At 50.1% G+C, this 21,443-nt stretch overlaps 1 protein-coding gene and 1 non-coding gene across 2 annotated transcripts; one reads left to right on the top strand and one right to left on the bottom strand.

Annotated features, from left to right (window-relative positions):
* Nucleotides 1-2,508: 2,508 nt before the first annotated feature.
* Nucleotides 2,509-2,669, bottom strand: LOC114685733. Its single transcript, XR_003733489.1, has one exon. It is a non-coding gene; the product is annotated as a U1 spliceosomal RNA (small nuclear RNA).
* A 12,436-nt stretch (nt 2,670-15,105) lies between these two features.
* LOC114685727 (immunoglobulin omega chain-like) lies at nt 15,106-16,144 on the top strand. Its single transcript, XM_028860367.2, has 3 exons — nt 15,106-15,298; nt 15,377-15,501; nt 15,588-16,144. The coding sequence occupies exons 2-3, from the start codon at nt 15,456-15,458 to the stop codon at nt 15,950-15,952; spliced, it is 411 nt and encodes a 136-aa protein (XP_028716200.1). The 5' UTR covers nt 15,106-15,298; nt 15,377-15,455; the 3' UTR covers nt 15,953-16,144.
* Nucleotides 16,145-21,443: the final 5,299 nt, after the last annotated feature.

The following is a 21,443-nucleotide window of genomic DNA, read 5'->3' as shown; positions in this document are numbered from 1 at the left end:
AGATTTGATGTGGCATTTCCGATGGTCACACTGTCATTGCTAATAGCAAGAACCAGCTGGGACAAATGGAACCCACCAGTCAGAAGTCAGGAAGACAGACAAACATGTCAGGAGATGACAGAATGTCACAGGTTAGGGGCTGTGGGTGTGGCTCAGGGTACAACTTTTGTCTATTTTGTCTCCAGCATAAAACACACACACACACACACACACACACACACACACACACACACACACCTGATGGTCAGAGTTGCTGTGATGGCTAACCTGCTTGTCAGCCTGACTGTATCTGGACTCAATTAAACCCAAGCAGCTGGGCACATCCATGAAGGGTTTTCTTGACTGGATCATCTGAGGCCAGAAGACCCACCCTAAATCTTGGCCACGCCTTCTGGTGACAGCCCATGTACAAGGACATGGAAGAAGTTTGCCTTGTGTTTACTTGCCCTCACTCTCTCTGGCAAGTCCATCTGTCCTGATGTATTCATCAGCATTCCTTTGCTGGTATTAGAACCATCAATCCAGAAGCACCTGTAGCCAGAAATTTCTCGGTCCTGCCTGGCCCTGCAGTCCTGCAGCCATTTATAAAATAACCACTCAGAGGCTTACATTAATTACCAACTGTGTGGCCTATGGCTTCAGCTTCTTGCTAGCTAGCTCTTTCATCTTAAATTGACCCATTCCTATTAATTTATATGCTGTCACATGGCTGTGGTGTTACTGGTCTGCTGGCATCTTGTTGCTCCTTTGGTGGCAGCTGGCGTCTCCCCTGACTCTGCCCTTCTTCTCTCTGTATCTCTGCTTGGATTTCCTGCCTGCCTCTCAGCTGCTTTGCCATAGGCCAAAGTAGCTTATTTATTAGCCAATGGAAGCAACACACATTCACAGCATACAGAAAGACATCTCACAGCACTTCCCCTTTTCTGTCTAATCAAAAAGGAAGGTTTTAACTCTAACATAGTAAAGTTATATATAACAAAATAGTTATTAATCAAGAATTGCAATTATAGTATCTAGTCTATTTGTATTTGGTAAAATTAAAGAAGATATTCTATCATCTATCCCATATTTGTGAGTCTAAAGTTTTATATCTAATTTTCCTTTTATCATAACTAAGGAAATCTATAATTATAACTATCTAGTCTTCAACTACATCAAAGACCTAGAAGGATATAATATTACCCAAGTAAACAGAAACTGCATTGTAAGAAACTTCCAAAATTCTAGAAATGACAGACTGGCTGGACAGTCATCCACAGTTCCTCTGCAATGTTGGGGCATCCATCTTCAGCCTACAGGTCTAGAGTCTCTGGCAGACTTTTTATGAAGCAGGAAATCTGAAGGACTGTCTCACCTATTAGGAAAGTTCATCAGTTGCTTCTCCCCATGTCCTGTAGAATGTCTGACCGTTTCTTCTGTGAAACAGGAACCTGAAGAACCATCTTGTCTTGCAAAGTTCAGTGGTCACCTTCCTATGGGTCCTGCATGTCCATGTTATACAGCATCCTGTCAAGCAGTTGAGGCAAGGGCACTTTTTTGCCCAATGGCTAACTTTTGCCACAAAGAAAACAGACTCCACAATGGGTTTCTTCGTTGCCCATCATCCTCTTTCAAGTAGTAATTGGCTGAAGCATGGACCACGAAAGTCCCTCAGAGGAGACTCAGTCCAGAAAATGAACCATTCTTCATCTCAGACATCCTGCTGCTGCTCAAGTCAGGGTGGTCGTGCGGCTGTATCAGGGCCAGGACCGGGAGATCTCGCTCCAGGCTGCGGCATACCACCCTGCCCTTGGCACTGGCCGCCCTGCTGGTACTCCAGGAGAAACCACTGTGTTTGCAGCCCCCTGCTGGCTGTACCGTAGCCCGGGGCTTTCCTCCCAGGAGCAGGTGAAAGCAGCCGCCGCAGAGACACCACGCAGTGGGCCAGTCCTGTGGTTGGAACAGGTCGATGAGGATGTGGTGGTGGCCTGAGCCTCCCAGCAGCCTGAGGACGGCCCATTCAGCAACAACAAGCTCCTTCGCCGCTGCAGCCACGCTTCCACACTTGTCACAGCCCCTGCGCGCCTGCGCGTGGCTCCATTCTGCCATCTTTTCTTTTCTTCCAATTCCGTGAAACTACGTTGTAAAAGCGTCTTCCCATAAAACCTGCTGTTGTTTTAGTTGGAGATTCTGCGTGCTCGGCAGGCTCTTCCTTCGACACCCCATCTCCCTGCAGGGCCTCTGTGGGTGCCTCAGGAGCCTCTGCAGCCTTGATTCTCTCATATTTTTAATAATTTAACAAACAACACAGATAAGAAATAGTCTAATGCCAGGTGTGGGATACCTCCTCTCAAGTTTTTGATCAGGGTGTCCTGGAGCTCCCCCAAACAGCTTTGGCTCTGTCGTTACTAGATTTTTTCCTTATCCTTAAAACCAAGGATATTAACAGATGTCAACCTTGGTGGCTTTCAGGAGAAACTCTTGTCTCAGTATGTGAACTCTTTGATTTATTTGTTTATTTATTTATTTTTGGAGAGCACAAACGCAGTCCCCCACTACCACAAATTATGCAGTCGAGTTTCCCGAATTTGGGTAAATCACAGGGGTCAACACACCCAAATGCACTGGGTGAGCCTCGCCCTGGGAAAACCACCTGCTTGATCACGGTATCTCTCCTGCCAGGTTAGTATAGTATGTGAACTCAGCAGTTAAGTATTTGAGGATAAGCCATCGATCCGTCTTGCCTCAGAGACTTCCTTCCTATTAAACATCCAGGTTGTTAGCCCCTCTGAGGAGGCTTACCCCTAATATGTCTACTTAGGATTCCAGTGCTTCTGTGGTAAGATGGAAGGCAGAGACCAAAAAAGAAAATAGAAAACGCTTGGAAGCTCTCAGGCCAGCTAGCTTAACACGTGCAGCAGCTAACTGAAACCAAAGCAGGTCTCCTTGAGTGAGGTGGAGGCTGGCAACCCTGTGGGGCAGGGGTTCTCAACCTTCCTAATGCTGCCATCCTTTAACAGCTCCTCATGTTGTGGTGACTCCCAATCAAAATCATTTTCGTTGGTACTTCATAACTGTAATTTTGCCACTGGCATTAAACGTAATGTAAAGATCTGATATGAAGGATATCTGATATGCTACCCCCGAGAAAGGATCGTTCAGCCCTCCCCAAAGGGGTTGCAACCCACAGGTTGAGAACCAGTGCCCTAGAATGTTGCAAGAAGGCAGAGGGGTCTCATGAAGGTCAATCAAGACCCTCGGAAGAGTGATAGTTGTTACACTCAGATCACAGGGACCCCCAAAAGACCACCATGGAAACTGAATCCCATATATAAAAGCAAAGAGCCCTTTTCTTAAGCTCGGAGCTTGGTCTCTCTGTCTCTCCAATGCAGCAGTGAGAGCAGAGAACTCCGAGCCTGGGTGGGGTAGGATTTTCATCGTAGCAGTGGTTGGGCTGAGGGGCTTTCCAGGGTTCAGGACCCTGACTGGCTGACATTTGTCTAGGGGTATAGATGTGTGCTGTGAATGTTTGGAATGTCCCCTTAGATGCCAGTCCTCCCCAGCTTATGGCTTTTTCTGGGGACCGGGTGGTACCTGCCAGTAAGCCTGTCGTCATGGCAGCTGTGTGGTCCAGCTGTTTTGGGCCCCCCACAATAGGGTGTTTCAGAAGAATGTGAACAGGCTGTGACGTTGGCTGATCTGTCTGCACACACTGAATTACGGAGTAGGGTGAGAGAGGCCCTGGAACAACTTGATGGACGCTCCATTTGCAGAGAGCTCCTCTAGCTTCCGAAAAGCTCCATGGAAGGGCCAGCTGGATCCACTCCCAGCCAGATCTGGGAATGGAGGGTCCTAAACTTGCTCACTGGGAATTCCAGGCAAGGAGTCCAAAACCTGAGTGGTCCCTACCTGGTACTTGCAGCGGAACAGGAAGTCTAGCCCTCTGGCTCTGCTGCTGCTGGCTGGCTGTTGTTTCACTCCAGTGATGGAGCAAGGCCACACCCTCAAGGTCCCAGGTGCTGTGCCCGAAGCCAAACCTGCTCTACATCTGAAGGCAGGGCTGAGTTGAACCTGAAAGGCCCAGAAAAGCGGGGAGCTGGGAAGCAAGGGGATGGACTTGAGGCATCTGCGGCTTCCCTCAGAAGCGCCTTCGCAAAGCCTTGTAACTGTCGGGCGGCGGGGGCCGCGGGGTCGGCGGGGGCTTCGCACTAGTCAGGCTCTCCAAAGAAACAGAACAGATAGAGCAATTATGTACATGGGATTTATTAGATTGGCTCACACGACGTGGTCCAGATAGTCCAAAAATGGCTGTCTCACACTAGAGAGGCCAAAAATCCAGTATTTGCTAAGTCTCTGAGGATGGCTATCTCAGCGGTCCCAGTCTGGTGCTGAAAGCCTGGAGGTTCCCAGAGAGCAGCTGGTCTTCAGTCTGTCGGAACCCCCAGGACGGCGGTTCTAATTTCAGGGAAGGAATGGTGTGGCAACAAGATGGATAGATGGCGCCAGTTAAGCGTCGGCGTCAGCCTCACAGTTCTGGTTACTATTCGCCGTGCCTTCCAGCTTGCCTGGTATTCCCTTGCCCTGCACTCCGCCCCAGCTCAGCATCAGTTGAAACTTCACCCGCTGGGCCCCGGAGTCTCATACTGGGGATATCCGGGTAGCCTGCCAACCAGCTGGCAGGAGCCGGTTAGAGGCAGCTGGGAGGAAAGGGGGCAGATCCCAAGGCCAGGCTCTCCTTGCAGGCAGACGAGCACACTGCCGCTGTGCGGAGCACAGTTCAGTCAGAGCTGCAGGACTTGATGCCATGGTGCTCCCAGGGGCTGCCAGAGGAGGGCAGGTCCGATACGGCAGCATCGGCGCTCCACCTGCACGCTTCGGTGAGCTGTCATCTCAGATGGCGGCAGTGAGAACAGACGCCTGGGAAGTCCTTCATCCCTGATGACTCAATGAGGCTGAGGCACAGACTCCACCACCTGAAGGGCGGGAGGACACAGTGGCACTCATCCTCAAGGCCTGTCCCGGCCCAGGTTCTCAGATCACAGATGGAAGCCCAGGACAGTAACAAAGCCCTTGGTGAAGAAGGAGGGACCCAGGTGGGCGGCTCAGGGACTCACCCAAGCCCGATGACCTCGGGGGAACTTCCGCCTCTGCTCTGGGTCTGGTGGGAGGCAGGCAGGGCTGACTCAGGACACTGGACCACTTAAACAACATCAGCAACAACCAGGGTTGAAAAGATGGCTGAGCTCTTGGGAGCACTTCTTGCTCTTGCAGAGAAGAACCCACGTGGTAGTTCACAACCATCCTTAACTCCAGTTCCGGTGGGGCTGAAGCCCTCTTCTGACCACAGTGTACATACCACACACACACACACACACACACACACACACACACACACGCACACGCACACGCACACGCGCACACACACACACACACACACACACACACACACACACACACACAAGTCTAAAAGAAACCCTTTGAGTTAGGAGTAGAAAAATGCAGTCACCAACAGGTTGTTTCAAACAGAATGAAGTGACAATGTGTCAGTGAGACTGACCGAGGAGAGTCCCATGGCTAAGAAAATGCAGCTCTCTAGAAGAGAGGAGTTTTGCTTATTTATTTTGAGACAGGGTCTGTCTATGTAGCCCTGGCTGTCCTGGTATAGACCAGTCTGGCCTCGAACTCAGACATCCACTTGCCTCTGCCTCCTAGTTCTGGGACTAAAGGTGTGTGCCACTACATCCAGCAGAATTTTATAGAATTATAGGCTCATGGCCACAGAAAGCCACTGATAAGACTCTCACGTGGGCATTCGGAGAGATGGCCACCATGCATAGCATGATGAAGGTTCTGAAGAGGCCCCGGTGAGCATGGAGCAGGAGAGGGCGGGAGCTCTAAGTGGGTTGCTCTGCCCTGGGTCATGTGAGCTGAAGGGGAATGGTTACCATCACACAGGATGTCAGCCAGCTGTGGAGGCCGGGATGTCAGCCTGTGGAGGCCAGGATGTTAGTCAGCCTGTGGAGGCCGGGATGTCAGTCAGCCTGTGGAGGCCGGGATGTCAGCCTGTGGAGGCCGGGATGTCAGCCTGTGGAGGCCGGGATGTCAGCCTGTGGAGGCCGGGATGTCAGTCAGCCTGTGGAGGCCGGGATGTCAGTCAGCCTGTGAAGACTGGGATGTCAGTCAGCCTGTGAAGACTGGGATGTCAGTCAGCCTGTGAAGACTGGGATGTCAGCCTGTGGAGACTGGGATGTCAGCCAGCCTGTGGAGGCTGGGATGTCAGTCAGCCTGTGGAGGCCAGGATGTCAGCCTGTGGAGGCCGGGATGTCAGCCAGCCTTGGATCTTAGCTCCTGGGGATATAAGCAATTTCATAAAGACCAGTCCCTGAGCATCATAAATTGAGACAAAAAAAAAAAAAAAAAAAAAAAAAAAAACCACGGTCATGATGTCTGTGAACAGATAAAACAGAACATTGTTTTAGCTACAAACAACTGAATTCCCCATACCCGTGAGAACTCACTGGAGTGACTGCTGCTTCTCAAAGGCTTTTTTCTATCTTTTAAGGTACTGGGATTGAAGCTGGGGCCTTGTGCATGCTAAGCAAGTGCTCTACCTTCAGCAAAATTAATAAAACATGTATGCTGTGTGTATCTACCTCAGGCATTCAGGTAGGGCTGCTGTCATGGTTTGGATCTTAAATGTCCTCCAATGGCTGTGTGTTGAAAGCCAGCATGCTAGCCTGTGGCATTATTGGGAGATGGTAGACCGGACCTTTAAGATGTGGGGCTTATGGGAAGGAAGTCAGATCACTGGTGACATGCCTTTGAAATGGGTGCTGGGACCTCAGGTCCTCTTTGTTTCCAGGTGTCATGCGTGAACAGGTTTCTTCCAGCACCTACTTCTGCTATGATGTGCCGCCTCATTCCAGGAGCAGGAACCGTGGACTGGAAGCTCTGAAACCAGAAACCAAAAACAACCTTGTTTACAGCTATTCGTCACTGTAGTTTGTCATGTAACGGAAGGCTGACCACCGAGTAGGTGACACTGGAAAGAGGAAGCCTTGTTCTGGGAGGATCGTGAGAATAGGCAAAGCTCCAACAGTAGCGGATGGCTGGAGCCGGTGTGGCTGGAGCCGGTGTGGCTGGAGCCGGTGTGGCTGGAGCCGGTGTGGCTGGAGAGCACCGTGTGAGAGGAGCAAGAAGGGAAGGGAGATATGAGGCGAGCCCTCCAGAGGATGGGGTGTGGTAGGGATTCTCCATGAAAGGGAAAGGGGACAGAAACGTGTACAGAAGAACTGGGGCCAAGGGGATCCTGATGGGGTGGGAAACTTGCTGAGATCTGAGCCACAGAAGAAGAATGAGCTGCCATTTGGGACCTTGCAGTCCACGTGCTGCGGCCACCACTGACCACTCACATGATTGCAGGTGGAACCAGAAGGCCGCTCTGCAAACCAAAGAGTTGGTCTGTCGTTGTTTGAAACCGCAGTGTCCTGGGTGGCCATGGATGTCGTTATTTGAAACCGCAGTGTCCTGGGTGACCAGGAAGCAGTAGGTGATTGTTAGGTGACACTGGAGAGCCACAAGAGCCCAAAGCAAGGCCGCCACGGCCCAGCTTGGTAAACTGTTGTAGAATACTATTGTAAGGAGGGTTACTTTTGTTTATGTTGCATTTGCTTGACTCTATGAAGCTGTGTTACTGTGCCTGTCTAAAACACCTGATGGTCTAATAAAGAGATGAACGGCCAATGGCAGAAGAAAGGATAGGCGGGGCAGGAAGTAGATATAGAAGGAAAAATCTGAGAGAGGGCAGAGAAGGGAGGACTCCAGGGCCCAGCCACTCAGCTACACAACCAACAAGTCATGGAGTAAGAGTAGGATTTACAGAAGTAAGAGAACAAGAAAAGTCCAGAGGCAAAAGGTAGATGGGATAATTTAAGTTAAGAAAATTAAGCCAGGCTAAGGCCAGGCATTCATAAGGAAGAATAGGCCTCCATATGTGATTTATTTGGGAGCTGGGTGGCAGCCCCCCTCAAAAGAACAAAAACAAATAGCAGTAACCCAGTGAGTTTCATTGGGTTATTCCAGGAAGAAAAATGACTCAAGGACAGTTGCTTCACCAAAGCCCACTGCAGCATGGGCGACAGCTCCGTTATGGGTCTGAGATTCTCGGAGATTCACCACAACCATGACCTGAAAGACATCTACATCTCTGCAAACCTGAGTCCAGTGACAGGAGGAGGGACCAGAGCGAGCTGAGAACAAAGAAGGCTTAGAGAGAGAAAAATCTGAGCCCTGGCTATCAAAGCGGTGGAAAGAGGGGTAACGGCCCCAGTGGCCCCAGTGGCAGCCCCGGCTGGGCCACGGCTTTCAGAGGGCACCTAGCAGAACTGGTATGGACCAGAGAATCTGTTAAATTAAAACAAAGCATCGTGGGCTCCCAGCAAGGCTGTGGCCAGCCTTGGATTTGGGGACAAGTAAGGCAGGAGTTGGGGGTTATAGTACCTATGGGGGTGGCCAGCGGGGTGTGTGGGGGGGCTCTATTGCCAGCCGGTGGGTGGTGCGGGCTGGTGTCAGCCAGAGTTCCAGCCCTGGCTACAGACAGGACAGTGGAGGGAGCTGAGAGAAGAACTCGTAAGGAGCTGCTCATGTCCTCACTCTCTCCGTCCCTTGCTTGGTCTGGTTCCCACGCCCATAACTGGAAAAGGTTAACGGGGGGTGGGGGGGTGGGGGTGGGGAGGTAGGGCGGGGGGACACAGAAACACACACAAGGAATGGAGACAGCGAAAACAAAACCGCAACCACAGGTCACAGATCGGTGGTGTTTTCTGAATTGAAGATTTTGACCCATTGTTTTAAAATTATTTTCAAAAATAAGAAATAACATAACAAACAATCCATACAACATAAAACAGACAAAACTATGATTTGGTGGCCACCTCCTATTTCCAGAACCGATTCTTTAAAACCAAACAGGGCCCTCCAGTGTCCTGAGGGTCCCTCTGACTCAGGAAGTAATGCTGTGTTCAGCCTTCCCATGAGTCCCACATATGCGCTGCAGACAGAAAGGATCATTACCTACACCTCCAGAGGCTTTCAGATGCCTCCTTTTCAGTCTGAACGGTGAGGACATGTAGGTGGCCTCCTCCAAATGCAAATGCTGGGCCCCTAGGCTCTCTCGGCTCCCAGTATGCCAGAAGCCCTCAGGTTCCCAAGGGCTTTGTATGGATGACAGGGATTGGGAACTGGTGGCTCTCTCTAAATGCTGGGTCTACCTGATTTTTCGGCTTCCAGTTCACTGGAGCTCCAGGGCCCAAGGCTGGTCAGAAGAAAACCCGAATCAGGCTGAACACTCAGATCTCAGTGGAACCTCCAAATGTTATGGGTCTGGGGTGGCTCAAAGATTCACTATAACCATGAATGCATTTCAATAAGAAGAACATTTTATTCAGTTACCAGCACCAGGACCACACCCAAAAGCACTCCTAAAATGCAGCACCAAGCCATATTTTTTGGTTTTTCCAGACAGTGTTTCTCTGTGTAGCCCTGGCTGTCTTGGAACTCCCTCTGTAGACCAGGCTGGCCTTGAACTCAGAGATCCATCTGCCTCTGCCTCTGTCCAGAATGCTAGGATTAAAGGCGTCTGGCAGAAAGCTTGATCACAAGAGCAGGAATAGTGTCTAATCTTATGACCTGTTGTCTTTCAAGAACAACAACATTTTCAAGATCAGTCAATTTTGAGAATAGTCTTCAACATTTGGGAAAAGGGGAAGTGGGCTGACAAGGTACAGCCTATACAATCAAGGGCTTTACATACTACAGACATTTTTGTTTTGTATATGTATATCTTAAGCATGGTAAATAAACCTTAAACGCGATGTTAGCCATCACAACTCAGGAAAGCTGGAAACCTGGAGCAACTAGCAGGCAGCTCAACAGACTGAAGAGTGTCCTTTCTGCTAGTCTGGGCCTCTTCCAAGCAGCTCTGTGTGTTTCTCAGAGGTCCTTACTGCTTATACAAGATTAGGGATGGAGGGACCTAGTGAATCTGGTTAGTTTCAGGGACTGCCTGAAGCTTCTGAGTTGTTTACTCTTAATCCTGAAAATTGAGAAAGACCAGTTCCAAAATTTTTGAGCCAAATTTGAAGCAAGCTTCAATTAGATACTGGCCAGGATGATGGACTCAGGCCAGGTCTATTCCCAGGTTCCTGGGAATGGCAACGAGTCACATTTTGCTGAGTCCTACAAAGGCACAACCACAGTGCTGCCATATTTCCAACTGGGTTCAATGAGGCAATTATATTCTGACATATTTCCTGCCTGCATACCTCCCACCCAGGTGCGATCAAGCACATCCAGTACAGAGGGTTCAAACACACACAGGACAAACAGGAACTCATTCTTAACTGTCTTAACTGCAAAACAGAACCCTTAACCTGTTTTTCCTGTTTGGGTCTCACATTAACTTGCAAGGTGTATTGTTCTTGTTCCTGTTTTGGTCCCACATTTACTTCTGGAGTCTTAAGGAGCCTCCTGTTGAAACATCCTGACTTAAGGAGCATCCCTGAAGGACGGAATGTATCAACTCACAGGTATTGTTATACAACAATAACAAAAATCGTCTACAAAGTATCTGCAACTGAGCAGCCGGATAGAATGGGCCCCTGGTAGCCCAGGGTTCTGTAGACCTTGAAGTCTGTATCAATAACTATGTTTTGGTCTAAAGAAGGGTTGTATAAGGGAGGTAGAGCCAGGTGGACCTCTGTGAGTCCAGCCTGGTCTACAGAGCGAGATCCAGGACAGGCACCAAAACTACACAGAGAAACCCTGTCTCGAAAATACCAAAAAAAGAAAGAAGAAGAAGAAGAAGAAGAAGAAGAAGAAGAAGAAGAAGAAGAAGAAGAAGAAGAAGAAGAAGAAGAAGAAGAAGGAAGAAGAAGAAGAAGAAGAAGAAGAAGAAGAAGAAGAAGAAGAAGAAGAAGAAGAAGAAGAAGAAGAAGAAGAAGAGAGTTGTATGTGGCCTGGGAGAAGGATAGAATATATCCACTCCACCAAGGTGTCATACCTGACTGTCGTGAGTCTAGCTGCTGGGTGAGGGCATGGCTGAGGGGACAGAGGTGAGGTAAGGCTGCAAGGCCAAGAGAACGCATCAGTCAACAGTGTGTGACCCCTTCCCAACCCTAATGTTTCAGGGGCCATCTCCTGTAGGGCCTAGGAGGCTCCAGAAACTTCCTCTCACACATAGTATCCACTTGAAACCAATATTTCCAGGTGGGTGGTGTGAGGCTGTCTTAGTCGGGGTTTCTATTGCTGTGAAGAGACACCAGGACCACGGCAACTCTTATAAAGGAAAACATGTAATTGAGGTGGCTCACTTACAGTTCAGAGATTCAGTCTATTATCACAATGGGACCTGGCAGCATGCAGGCAGACATGGTGCTGGAGAAGTAGCTGAGAGTCCTAGGTCTTTTAGGCAACAGGAAGTGGTCTTTCTCTTTAGGTGTAGCTTGAGCATATATGAAGTCTCAAAGCCTGCCTTCACTTCCTCAAACAAGACTACATCTACTAATAGTGCCATTCTCTTTGAAGGCTATTTTCTTTTAAACCACCAAATTCTACTCCCTGGCACTCAAAGGCTTGTAACCATATCATAACGCAAAAATGTATTCAATCCAACTTCAAAAGTCCCCATAATCAGCCGGGCGGTGGTGGCGCACGCCTTTAATCCCAGCACTCGGGAGGCAGAGCCAGGCCAGCCTGGTCTACAGAGCAAGATCCAGGAAAGGCGCAAAGCTACACAGATAAACCCTGTCTTGAAACTCCTCCCCCCAAAAAAAAAGTCCCCATAATTTATCACAGTCTCAAACTTATTTAAAAGTCTAAAGTTTAAAGTCTCTTCTGAGATTTATGCAATCTCTTTAACTGTAATCTCCTATAAAATAAAATAAAGTAAAGTAAAATAAACCCATCACATACTTCCAACTTATAATGGCACCATTGCAAAACATAGGAAGGGAGCAGAGTGGGGAAATACTGGACTAAGGCAAGACCAAAAACCAGCTGGGCAAACTCTAAACTCTGCCTCTCCAGGTCTGATGTCAAAGTGCTCTTCAGATCTCCAACTCCTTCTGCTTTGTTGACTGCAGCACACTGCTCTCGGGCTGGGTCCACTCCCTGTTAGCAGCTCTCCTCAGCAGGTGTCCCATGGCTCTCCAGTATCTCTGGGTCTCCAAAGCAATCCAGGCTTCAACGTCACAGCTTCACACAATGGCCTCTCTGGCCTCCACTCAGGGACACCCCTGACACATGCCTGGCCTCAGCAGCTTTATTCCATAGCCCCTTTCTTCCATCCTTGACTCAAGACAGAACCACGAGGCCAAAGCTGCCAAATTCTACTGCTTGCTGGGGCTGGAACATGGCCCTCCTTCAATCACATCTTCACCAGCTTTCTGTCCTTCACTGCCTAAGCTTGGCTGTCCTGAAACTGGATCCCTAGACCAGGCTGGGCTCTGACTCAGAGATCCGCCAGCCTCTGCCTTCTGAGTGCTGGGATCAAAGGTGTGGGTCACCACCACACCAGGCTCTAAGTTTTTCTTTAGTTCCTTTACACAAGTTGGAAACAGCTGGGTGGGATCTTGCCCTCAGGTCACCACTCCCTTTATTCCATTTCTTAATCCGTGTATCTCCTTGAACACAGAACTTAGCTCCATTCCACTTCCTGGTGTTCCTTTTCTCAATCTGTACATTTTGTATTTTTATTTGCTCAGCTTGCTGCTTTTCATTATAAATCTTCATTAGAGTTAACACCAATGACCACATGACAGAGTCTACTAGGTTGTTTTGAGATTTCCTCTGCCAGTGGAATTAATCCAAAGCCCTTCACTTTAGCCTCAGGCAGACTTCTCAGACAAAGGCAAAAAGCCGCCATGTTCTTCACCAAGATATCACAAGAATGATCTCTAGGCACATGTTAATATTCTTCTCCTCTGAAACTCTTGAGCCGGCCCCCGCCCCACAGTTTATTAAATCTGTCTTCCGTGTTCCTACTGGGATGGCCCATTAGGCAGCACTTAAAGCGTTCCACTGCTTTTCTAATGCACAGACCTAAGGTCCGTATTACTCTAAACAAATACATGGTCAGGCCTATCACAGCAATACTCCAGTCCCTGGTACCAACTCTGTCTCCGCTAGGGTTCCTATCGCTGTGAAGAGACACCATGACCCCAGCAACTTTTATAGAGGAAATTATTTAATTGGAGTGGTTTGCTTACAGTTCAGAGGTTCAGTCCATCATCATGGTGGGACATGGCAGCATGCAGGCAGACATGGTGCTGGAGAGGTAGCTGGGAGTCCTATATCTTTCAGGGAACAGGAAGTGGTCTGTTTTACGGGGTGTGGCTTGAGCACATATGGGATCTCAAAGTCTGCCTCCACAGTGACACACTTCCTCAAACAAGGACCTGCCTCCTAATAGTGCCATTCTCTTTGGGGGCTATTTTCTTTCAAACCACCACAGAAGGTCCTAGAACGAGGTGAAGTCTGCAAAATTAAAGTTGAGACGAGGGCGTCCCTGGGCTGAATGTGATTCTTGGCTCCTCTTTTGTCTCAAGGACAAGGATAACCACGTGTCCTCTCTGAGAATTGTCAGGGGTCAGAAAGCTCCAATTGTGTCAGGGGTGAGAGGGCTGGGAGGGCTAGTGAAGTGGTGATGTTCACTGGCGGGACTGTCTCGTGCTCTGATGACGGTACCTTTACAAGCCGAACACACGGATGGGCTGCTGGAGGCAGGGGTGAGCCGATGAGTGAACAACGTTCCCTCTCATCCTGGACTCAGCACCCAGTGGTTCATCCCCTGTCTCCCAGGATGTATGAGGAGGAAGGAGCAACAGCAACCGGTCCTAGACATATCTACAGCCATGACTGCACAAGGCGGTTCAAAGTGCCTGTGTCCACAGAGGCCTGCCCCACCCCTTTGGCAGAGGACGGTGTTGGTCAATGAGGTGGCCTCTGCCCAGCTGATTAGGACTGGGAGAGAAGGGGCATGGGCTCATTTGAGATATGGGTCCCCACCATCACATGTGACTTGCAGACAAGGTGACTTGCTCAGTGTTACCCAGTGCATGGGATTCAAGGGCCAGGAAACTTCCAGCTTTTTGTAGGAGAATGAGCATGTGGGAATGGCTCTTGGGCCACTCTGGTTATGGTTTGGATATGGGTATCATGTACTATTCACAGGCTTAGATACTAGCCCCCCAGGTGGTGTGAGGAGGCGGGGCCTTTGGGGATCATAAGTTCTTTATGAAAGAGGAAAAGCTTCAGAGAGCTCTGTTTACCTTTTGCCGTGTGAGGTCAGAAGAAGGCACCGTCTGTGAGCCAGGAAATGAGCTTCAGCAGGCAGAACTGGCCAGAGCCCCTGGACTCTGCAGTTTTGGAATGTGTAAAATAGGACTTTCTGTTGTTATTAGATACCCACTGGGTGGCATCTTGTACTGTAGCCCACCAGAGTAAGATGTTTCTGGATTCATTGCCTAAGGCCACAGGGGATAAGGTCCTGCATGCTGAGTGGCTGAAACAATAGAAACTGGTTCTATCATGTCTCTGAAGGCTGGAAGTCCAAAGGCAGGTTATCACCAGGTTCTTCCTAAGGATTCTAGAGAGAGGATCTGACACAAGATGCCTTGGCATGGAGATGGAGGCCTTTTCTTGACATCCCTCATCAACAGCATCTGTTCAATTTTTCCATTTTCATGTCCATTTCAAAAAGGACACCAATTTACTGGCTCAGGGTCCCATCCCTGATCTCATTTAAGCTTAATTACCTCCTGATAACTCCTGTCTGGGCATATAGGCCCAGAGGAGAACCTAGCTCCAGCCTATGAGTGAGGTGCAGTTTACTCTGTAGCAGGCGCACGCGCAGTGGGCACAGAGCAGGGAGGGCAGGGAGATAGGTCCCCTGCTACATTTTCTTTTTAAAGCTGCTTTGTTCTAGGACGGAAAGACCCAAGTTGAAGGCTCTTCAGAGCTTAGAAGGCATCAGAGCACCCCACTCCTTCTGAGACCCTGGTTTCCTGCTGTGTGAAGAGGTGCTTTCACTGTCCTGAGGATGCATGGTCTCGTCCCAGTTCACAGGCATTTAAAAGTGAACAAGAAATCTTTTTCCGAGAGGCTCAGCTTCTCAGGGGAGTTGAGGTCACTCTCCCTCAGGGAGATGAGTCCACCAGCCAGCTCCTGGGTTCTGGTCCACAAGTTTCTAGCAGGTGCTTCCTCGCAGTATGCTTCTATGGGACAAAGGCAGAGCCACCAAGGCTGCCATCAGACCATTCTGGTAAGTGACCTGAAGAGCCCAGAAAGCCTGGGAGGGTGGTGAGCAGGAACCAGGGGTGCAATGACCCTCTTCTCAAAGCAGGGAGGAGAGTGTTTCCCAGCTGGCGGGGGCCCCAGGAGCAGTGGCCGTGGGAAGCAGACTGCTGCGGTCGTAAGCCATGGCCTGGACTTCCGTCCTGCTCATGCTGGTGGCCCACCTGACAGGTAAGGAACTCTTGGGGCCCAGAGCCTCCTGGCCCCTCCTCTTGCCCTGCTCTGCCCCGGTGATGGCCATGGTTCTGTCTTCTCAGGTTGTGGCCCTCAACCCACGCTGTATCAACCACCGTCTGCCTCTTCCTCGCTTGGAACCACCATCCGCCTCTCCTGTGCCCTGAGCAGCAACCATAACATCAACATTTACAACATTTACTGGTACCAGCAGCATCCAGGCCACCCTCCCAGGTTCCTGCTGAGATATTTCTCACGCTCAGACAAGCACCAGGGTCCCAAGATACCCCCTCGCTTCTCCGGATCCAAAGATGTGGCCAGGAACCTGGGGTATCTGTGGATCTCTGATCTGCAGCCTGAGGACGAGGCTGTGTATTACTGTGCCATGGGGCTCTGGAGCCAGGAAAAGGAGAACGGGATAGAGAGGGAGAGAGGAGGAGAAAAGTAGTTTACAGATTCGGAATCCCAGGCTCTGGAGGTGCCGTTTGCTTTGCTCAGTGAGGCTGGTATAGGAAGGAGGGGTAGAGCATTGGGGTTTCACAGAGCCAAGAAGATGGAGCCATTCAGCTTTTCCATGTCTTGCAATGTTGCTGTGAGCCCCACTGGAGGCTGGATTATAGAATTAAAGCTCTTTTTCTGAGTTTGGCTTGGCTGGTTTGTGATTTCAGAACCAATGTCCCCAGAACCTGACTAGTCACTCTCAGATTGGCCAGGCACCATGAACAGCATACTCATTATGATGATGGGTCAAGTGGATGACAGAAACATCTTGGAGGGGGACCTCCTTGCCAGGGACAGCGTCTTCTATTGTCACCCTCACAGTCACAGAGTAAAGTTTAGGAAACACCTTCACTGGCCCTCTACTTCGGGGGAGAGCAGATGTCAAGTGACAGGCTTAGAGCAGGTTCCCCTCCTTGGTACTAGTGATGTTGGGGATGGGGCTGCCTTGTCACGGAGCTGCCTTGTGTTGTGGGTGTTGAGCAACTTCTCTGGCCTCTGCTACCAGATGCAGCACACAGCACCTGCCCCCACTGTAAGTGATGACAACCCCGGGAGGATCCAGATATCAGTAAAGGTCCCCAGGGTGAGCTACAGCTACCTTCTGTGCAGGGGAGTGATAGGCCAGCCAGCATTTTCTCAAAGGCCAGATTGTTATCAGCCTTGTGTTGTGGACCATACTGACTGCTGAAATACCCAGTTCTATCTTTAGCGCAAAGCAGCAGCCTCAGCAATGGGTGAATGACCAGTGCGGCTGCCGGCAAAGCTAACTGAGAGGAACGGGCTGGGCAGGGCAGGATGTGGTCCTCACCAGCTCCTGCCGGGGTTTCGGCAATCCCTGCTTGGGGTGTCATTGGGGCCTCCTCAGCTTTTGGGTTCTGAGTCATGGCCTGTGGAGAGACCTTGAAATATGAGGTGCATGGTCCACTGAAGCCACACTAGCCTTGCTGGCTGCAGAGGGATGGAAGAGTCCTGGCCACAGTGTGGTGCCCGGAACTTCAGGGAGGCAGTCTAGAATGTGTCCTAAGAGTGAGAGTCTGTATGTGAGGTGTCTGTACCGTATGGACATGCTTTGCCTCAGGGAGGTGCTGGCAAATGGTGTCCTTTGTGGCTTCAGACATGGTTGAGAACACCTGTTTACCACTGCTGCATGATCCCAAGGTTTCCCTCCTGAGAAGTGCCTCCTGAGGCCCATGACTCTCCCGGTCTGTGAAACAATGGCCTCGGCTTATGTCATGCTCTGGCACCCTCTGGCTTCCATGCCCTCAGATCACACAAGTTCTTTGCATGTGGCCTTCGCCCTGTGGAAAGGATTCTGGGAGCACGGTTTTCAAGGACAGTTAGTGGTCTTCCACTCTTGTTTTTCACCATCTGAGGTTCCGGCTGTAACAAGGAATCCAGGCAGCAGGAGAGGCTTGGCCTCCTCCACCGTCTGGTTCCTCCTATCCCACCAGCTCCAAGGAAGATGAGATCTTAGAGTTGGCTTGCCACAGCAAAGACCTGCCTGTGTCTGGCCTGAAGCCCAATGATTCCTTTATATGGAAAGGGAAACATTTTAATTTATTATTACTTAATCATGTTTGTGTGTGAGGTCAGAGGACAGCTTGAGGGAGTCATTTCTTTTCCCATCATGTGTGCCTAGGGATCAAACCCAGAGCCTAAGACTTGGCAGCAAGCGCCTTCACCTGCTGAGCTGAACCCTCTTGACGGCCTAACACTGACGAATTGACATGAACTGCGTAACTAGCTTTGCCTGCCATGGGTGTGGCCTGTCCTTCCTTCATGCCGGGTAATTATGAACCTTTGATCTGAGTTGCTTCTCTCCCAACCTCCCTGGGCTTCCTCCCTCTGCCGTAGCCTTGCCTCGTCCTCTGTCCTAACCGTCCGTTTGTCCAGACTCACTTCACGTCACCTGCTGACTGCTTCCTGTGTTCTAAGGCACCGGGCAAGCCACAGCCGCAGTCCCCAGCTTCTGGTGGCTACATTCAAATACAGTGACCATGTGCGTTGGCATGGTCTGTAGTCCTCACTACTTGGTAGCTTGAGGCAGAAGATCGCTTCAGTCCAGGGGTTTTTAGCCTGGGACAAAGTGAGACTTCCCATCTTTGAAAGTAGTTTTAAAACAACAGTAAAAAAGTAAGAAGAAACAGGAAAAATGATTTCTAAGATATACTTTATTTAACACAACATGTCCCAAATATAATCATTTTAATGAGCAGCCAATATCACAGGCACGTATGAGCATTGTTTTTTCTTTGGTGCTCCATCTTTGAAATCCAGTATGTATTTTACAGTTGTGGTTTATCTCAGCTCAGACCCCCAGCAACTGCATATGGTGTATGAGAAGACCACAGATTGGAGGGACAGAATTAGCTTCCTCATCATCCAGCCTTTGGAGACTGGTCAGAGCCTGTGCTGAAAGTCCTGTCCCTTCCAGCTGCGAGGTCCATTTCTGCCCTGTTCAGCTAACTGCCGCTGATCAGGGGCCTGGTGTGCTTGGTCACCTCCAAACCTTCGCTCAAGCTGTTCACACTGGGAGGGTTTCCTGTCGCTGGACTGTGTCCTCCCTCTGCACGGATGCAAGGCTCCCCGGCGATCTCACCTCCCCCTCCTTGGGCAACCGTTTCCTGGCCGCTCTGCAGTTGTTTCCTCCCTCCAGTGGGCAGACAGCCTGTTTTCCTAGTTACAGTTAGCACCTGCCTCACAGCTCTGACTTTATTTAGCAAGACTCTTAGCCTAGACTGCAAATTCCCAGCTGGCTGGAGTCTCTGTGCGTGATAAACACTCTAGGTGGTAAGACAGGCGGGAATGAGTGATGAATGTACGAGCCAGGGAATTCTTGGCTACTCTCATTAGGATCTCATTGGGACCCCACAGTGGCTGGGGTCACTGTGATTCCCTGAGACTGGGGAGAAGCAGCCCAGATTCACATTCACACTCTCACTGTCTGTACATCTGTCTCTCTGTTGTTGTTTCCGTCTGTCACATTACCATCCTCTGATATCCGACAAATGAAACAAGTGACTGAAAGCTGTAACCAAGAGGGGCCTGGAAAAGGAAAGCTTGAGGGAGCCTGAGCCAGAGAGCGGGTGGGGAGGGCGGGGTTCCGGGGTTCCCAGAGTGTCAGGACACACCACCCAGTACTGCAGAGACTTCAGGATCTCTGCTTCAGGATCAAGAGGACTCCTGACAGACTGTGGAACCAGGCTGTGGGTTCTAAAATGTGACCTATGCACACACCTTCCAAATTCAACAGGAAACAGAACCAAATGAACGGACATGTTGCCAATGACTCAAACATGAGACCCTGGGGGAAGGGATCTGAGGAGCCCCTGGGGGTCTTACAGGGTGGCACTTAGGATTAAAAGGGTCCAGAAGGGCAGTGCAGTCGTGGTGTCTGGGTCGGTAAGTGAGCTAGGAGAGGGGCCTGTGGGGAGGGAGAGCGTGGAATCAGCACACGGGACACCAGGACACAGGCCCTTCCATTCTAAGATGCGTCTTTGTGACGGACGCTCACTGTCCGACCCGCTTGTTCATTTTACCGTTCTTCTTTCACGGGTTAATTAAAAACTGCTACAGAGAACCTTACAGGGCCAGGAAGACAGTCCACCGGCTGCAGCAGTTTTTATACAAGCATGGAACCTGAGTTTGGTCCCCGGAACACAGGTAAAAGCCGGGCACAGCAGCTCACACCTGTGATCCCAGGGCTCCTACGGGACCTGGGAAGTCCAGACAGGACAACCCTTAGACGTTCTCAGGCCAGCCAGCCTGGCGTCTAAAGCAGCTAGCAAGAAAGAGATGAAGAACCAACACCTGAGGTTGACCTCTGACCTCCACGTGCATGCAGTGGCATGTGCACACCCACACTCACACACACAAAGGGGCTTGTGAGTACACACATAGGTGCACACACATAATACATGTGCATCATAAAAACACGAAGAAAAAAACAGAAAAAAGAAGAACTTCCTCCAAACTGAGAACATGGCGGTACACTGCTGCACCCCGGCCTGCTGGAGAACGAGGCGGGAATCCAAGGCCAACCTGAGCTACCTAGTGTGAGACCCCATTTCAAAGAAAACACCCAAACCTGTACGACAAACTCCTTAGCCACTTTGAGGGACCATTTGAATAGTCGAGGCAGGCTGAGCATTGCACTCTCCTGCTCGCGCGTCAACCATCGTTATAAAGAGCAGTGAGCACATGAACTGAAGACATGGTTGCTCCACAGTCTGCCTGAAGGGAAGGTTTTTATTAGAGATTTGAGGGAGTACGGGCAGAGGCGTCTGGAACGGTCCAGAGCAGAGGGGAAGGTGGTAGACTGAGAACGGCCAGCGTACTGGGTCATGGCGGGAGAGCGAGTGAGCAAAGGAGCCCAAGAGTGAGGGCCAGGAGAGGAAGACAAGAGGGACAGCGTGGCAGAGATAACTGGCTACAAGAGACTGAGAAGCTCGGGAGGGAAGCCCACCAGCGGGAGACATTTGGGGTGGGAGCTGAGAGGAGCCACCGTGCTTAGGGCAGCTGGCTCTGTGGTGCTTGTTAGCACACCACAGCGCATGCCGGCCTCCGGGCTCGCTCAGCCTCTGAGTTGCTTTTGGACCTGACAATGATAAGGAAATGCCTGGGTCGTTTTCCTCTCCTTAGCAGCAGACTCAGGAGAAAAGTAAAAGTGGGTATGTTTCATGATTTTCTTTAAGAGATATAATTGAATGAAAGACCCCTGCATTGATTACACATTAGTAAGAACAAAGCCACGCAGAATCCATGAACAAATAAAGTGGGAAAGGCTGCCGTACCAGCGCCCACAGCCTAGGACACTCGACGGCTCTGGCGAGACTGAGTTTGGCGTCCTCTGCTGGCCACCCCACTCCCACCCCGCCCGGAGCAGATCCAGGCAGCATGTTGAGAACGAACATGTTCCCAGGGCAGAATTCTTTTAGGTAAGAATGAATTTTCCCTAAGGAATTTTCTGAAGGGGAATAGAAATGCCCTGAGTGTCAGAGTCCCTGAGCACAGGGAACAGCAAAGCATGGGCATCTGTCTAGAAATATGAAAACAAATATCTCTAACTGCCTTAATCAAAAGTTGCCTTGTATCATATTTTTCACAAATATGATTATATACAGATAAGCACGTCCCTGCCTTAGGAGACTTCACACACAGGTGCCAGAGGAAGCATAGGGTAGTGCCAGAAGCGTCTATTGTAGTTGTTAGATTTCAGAACATGACAACACCATCGCTAACACTAGGGCAAGTTCCAGTAATTCACATGGGCTTGTCCTAAGCCCAGGACTTCTGATGCCTACACCCGCTAGTCAAAGACCCGCAGGAGACACACTCACACATACACACATGCGTGTGTAAGTACACATCCATGTATGTGTGTGTGCCAGAATATATATATGTTGGGATGTGACTGGAAGTCCTCAGATCTCCGTCCC

This window comes from Peromyscus leucopus, chromosome 12 (assembly GCF_004664715.2).
Source record: "Peromyscus leucopus breed LL Stock chromosome 12, UCI_PerLeu_2.1, whole genome shotgun sequence".
NCBI classification, from domain to species: Eukaryota; Metazoa; Chordata; class Mammalia; order Rodentia; family Cricetidae; genus Peromyscus; species Peromyscus leucopus.
Note: the sequence above shows the minus strand (reverse complement) of the source record. Positions and strands in the feature narration are given on the sequence as shown.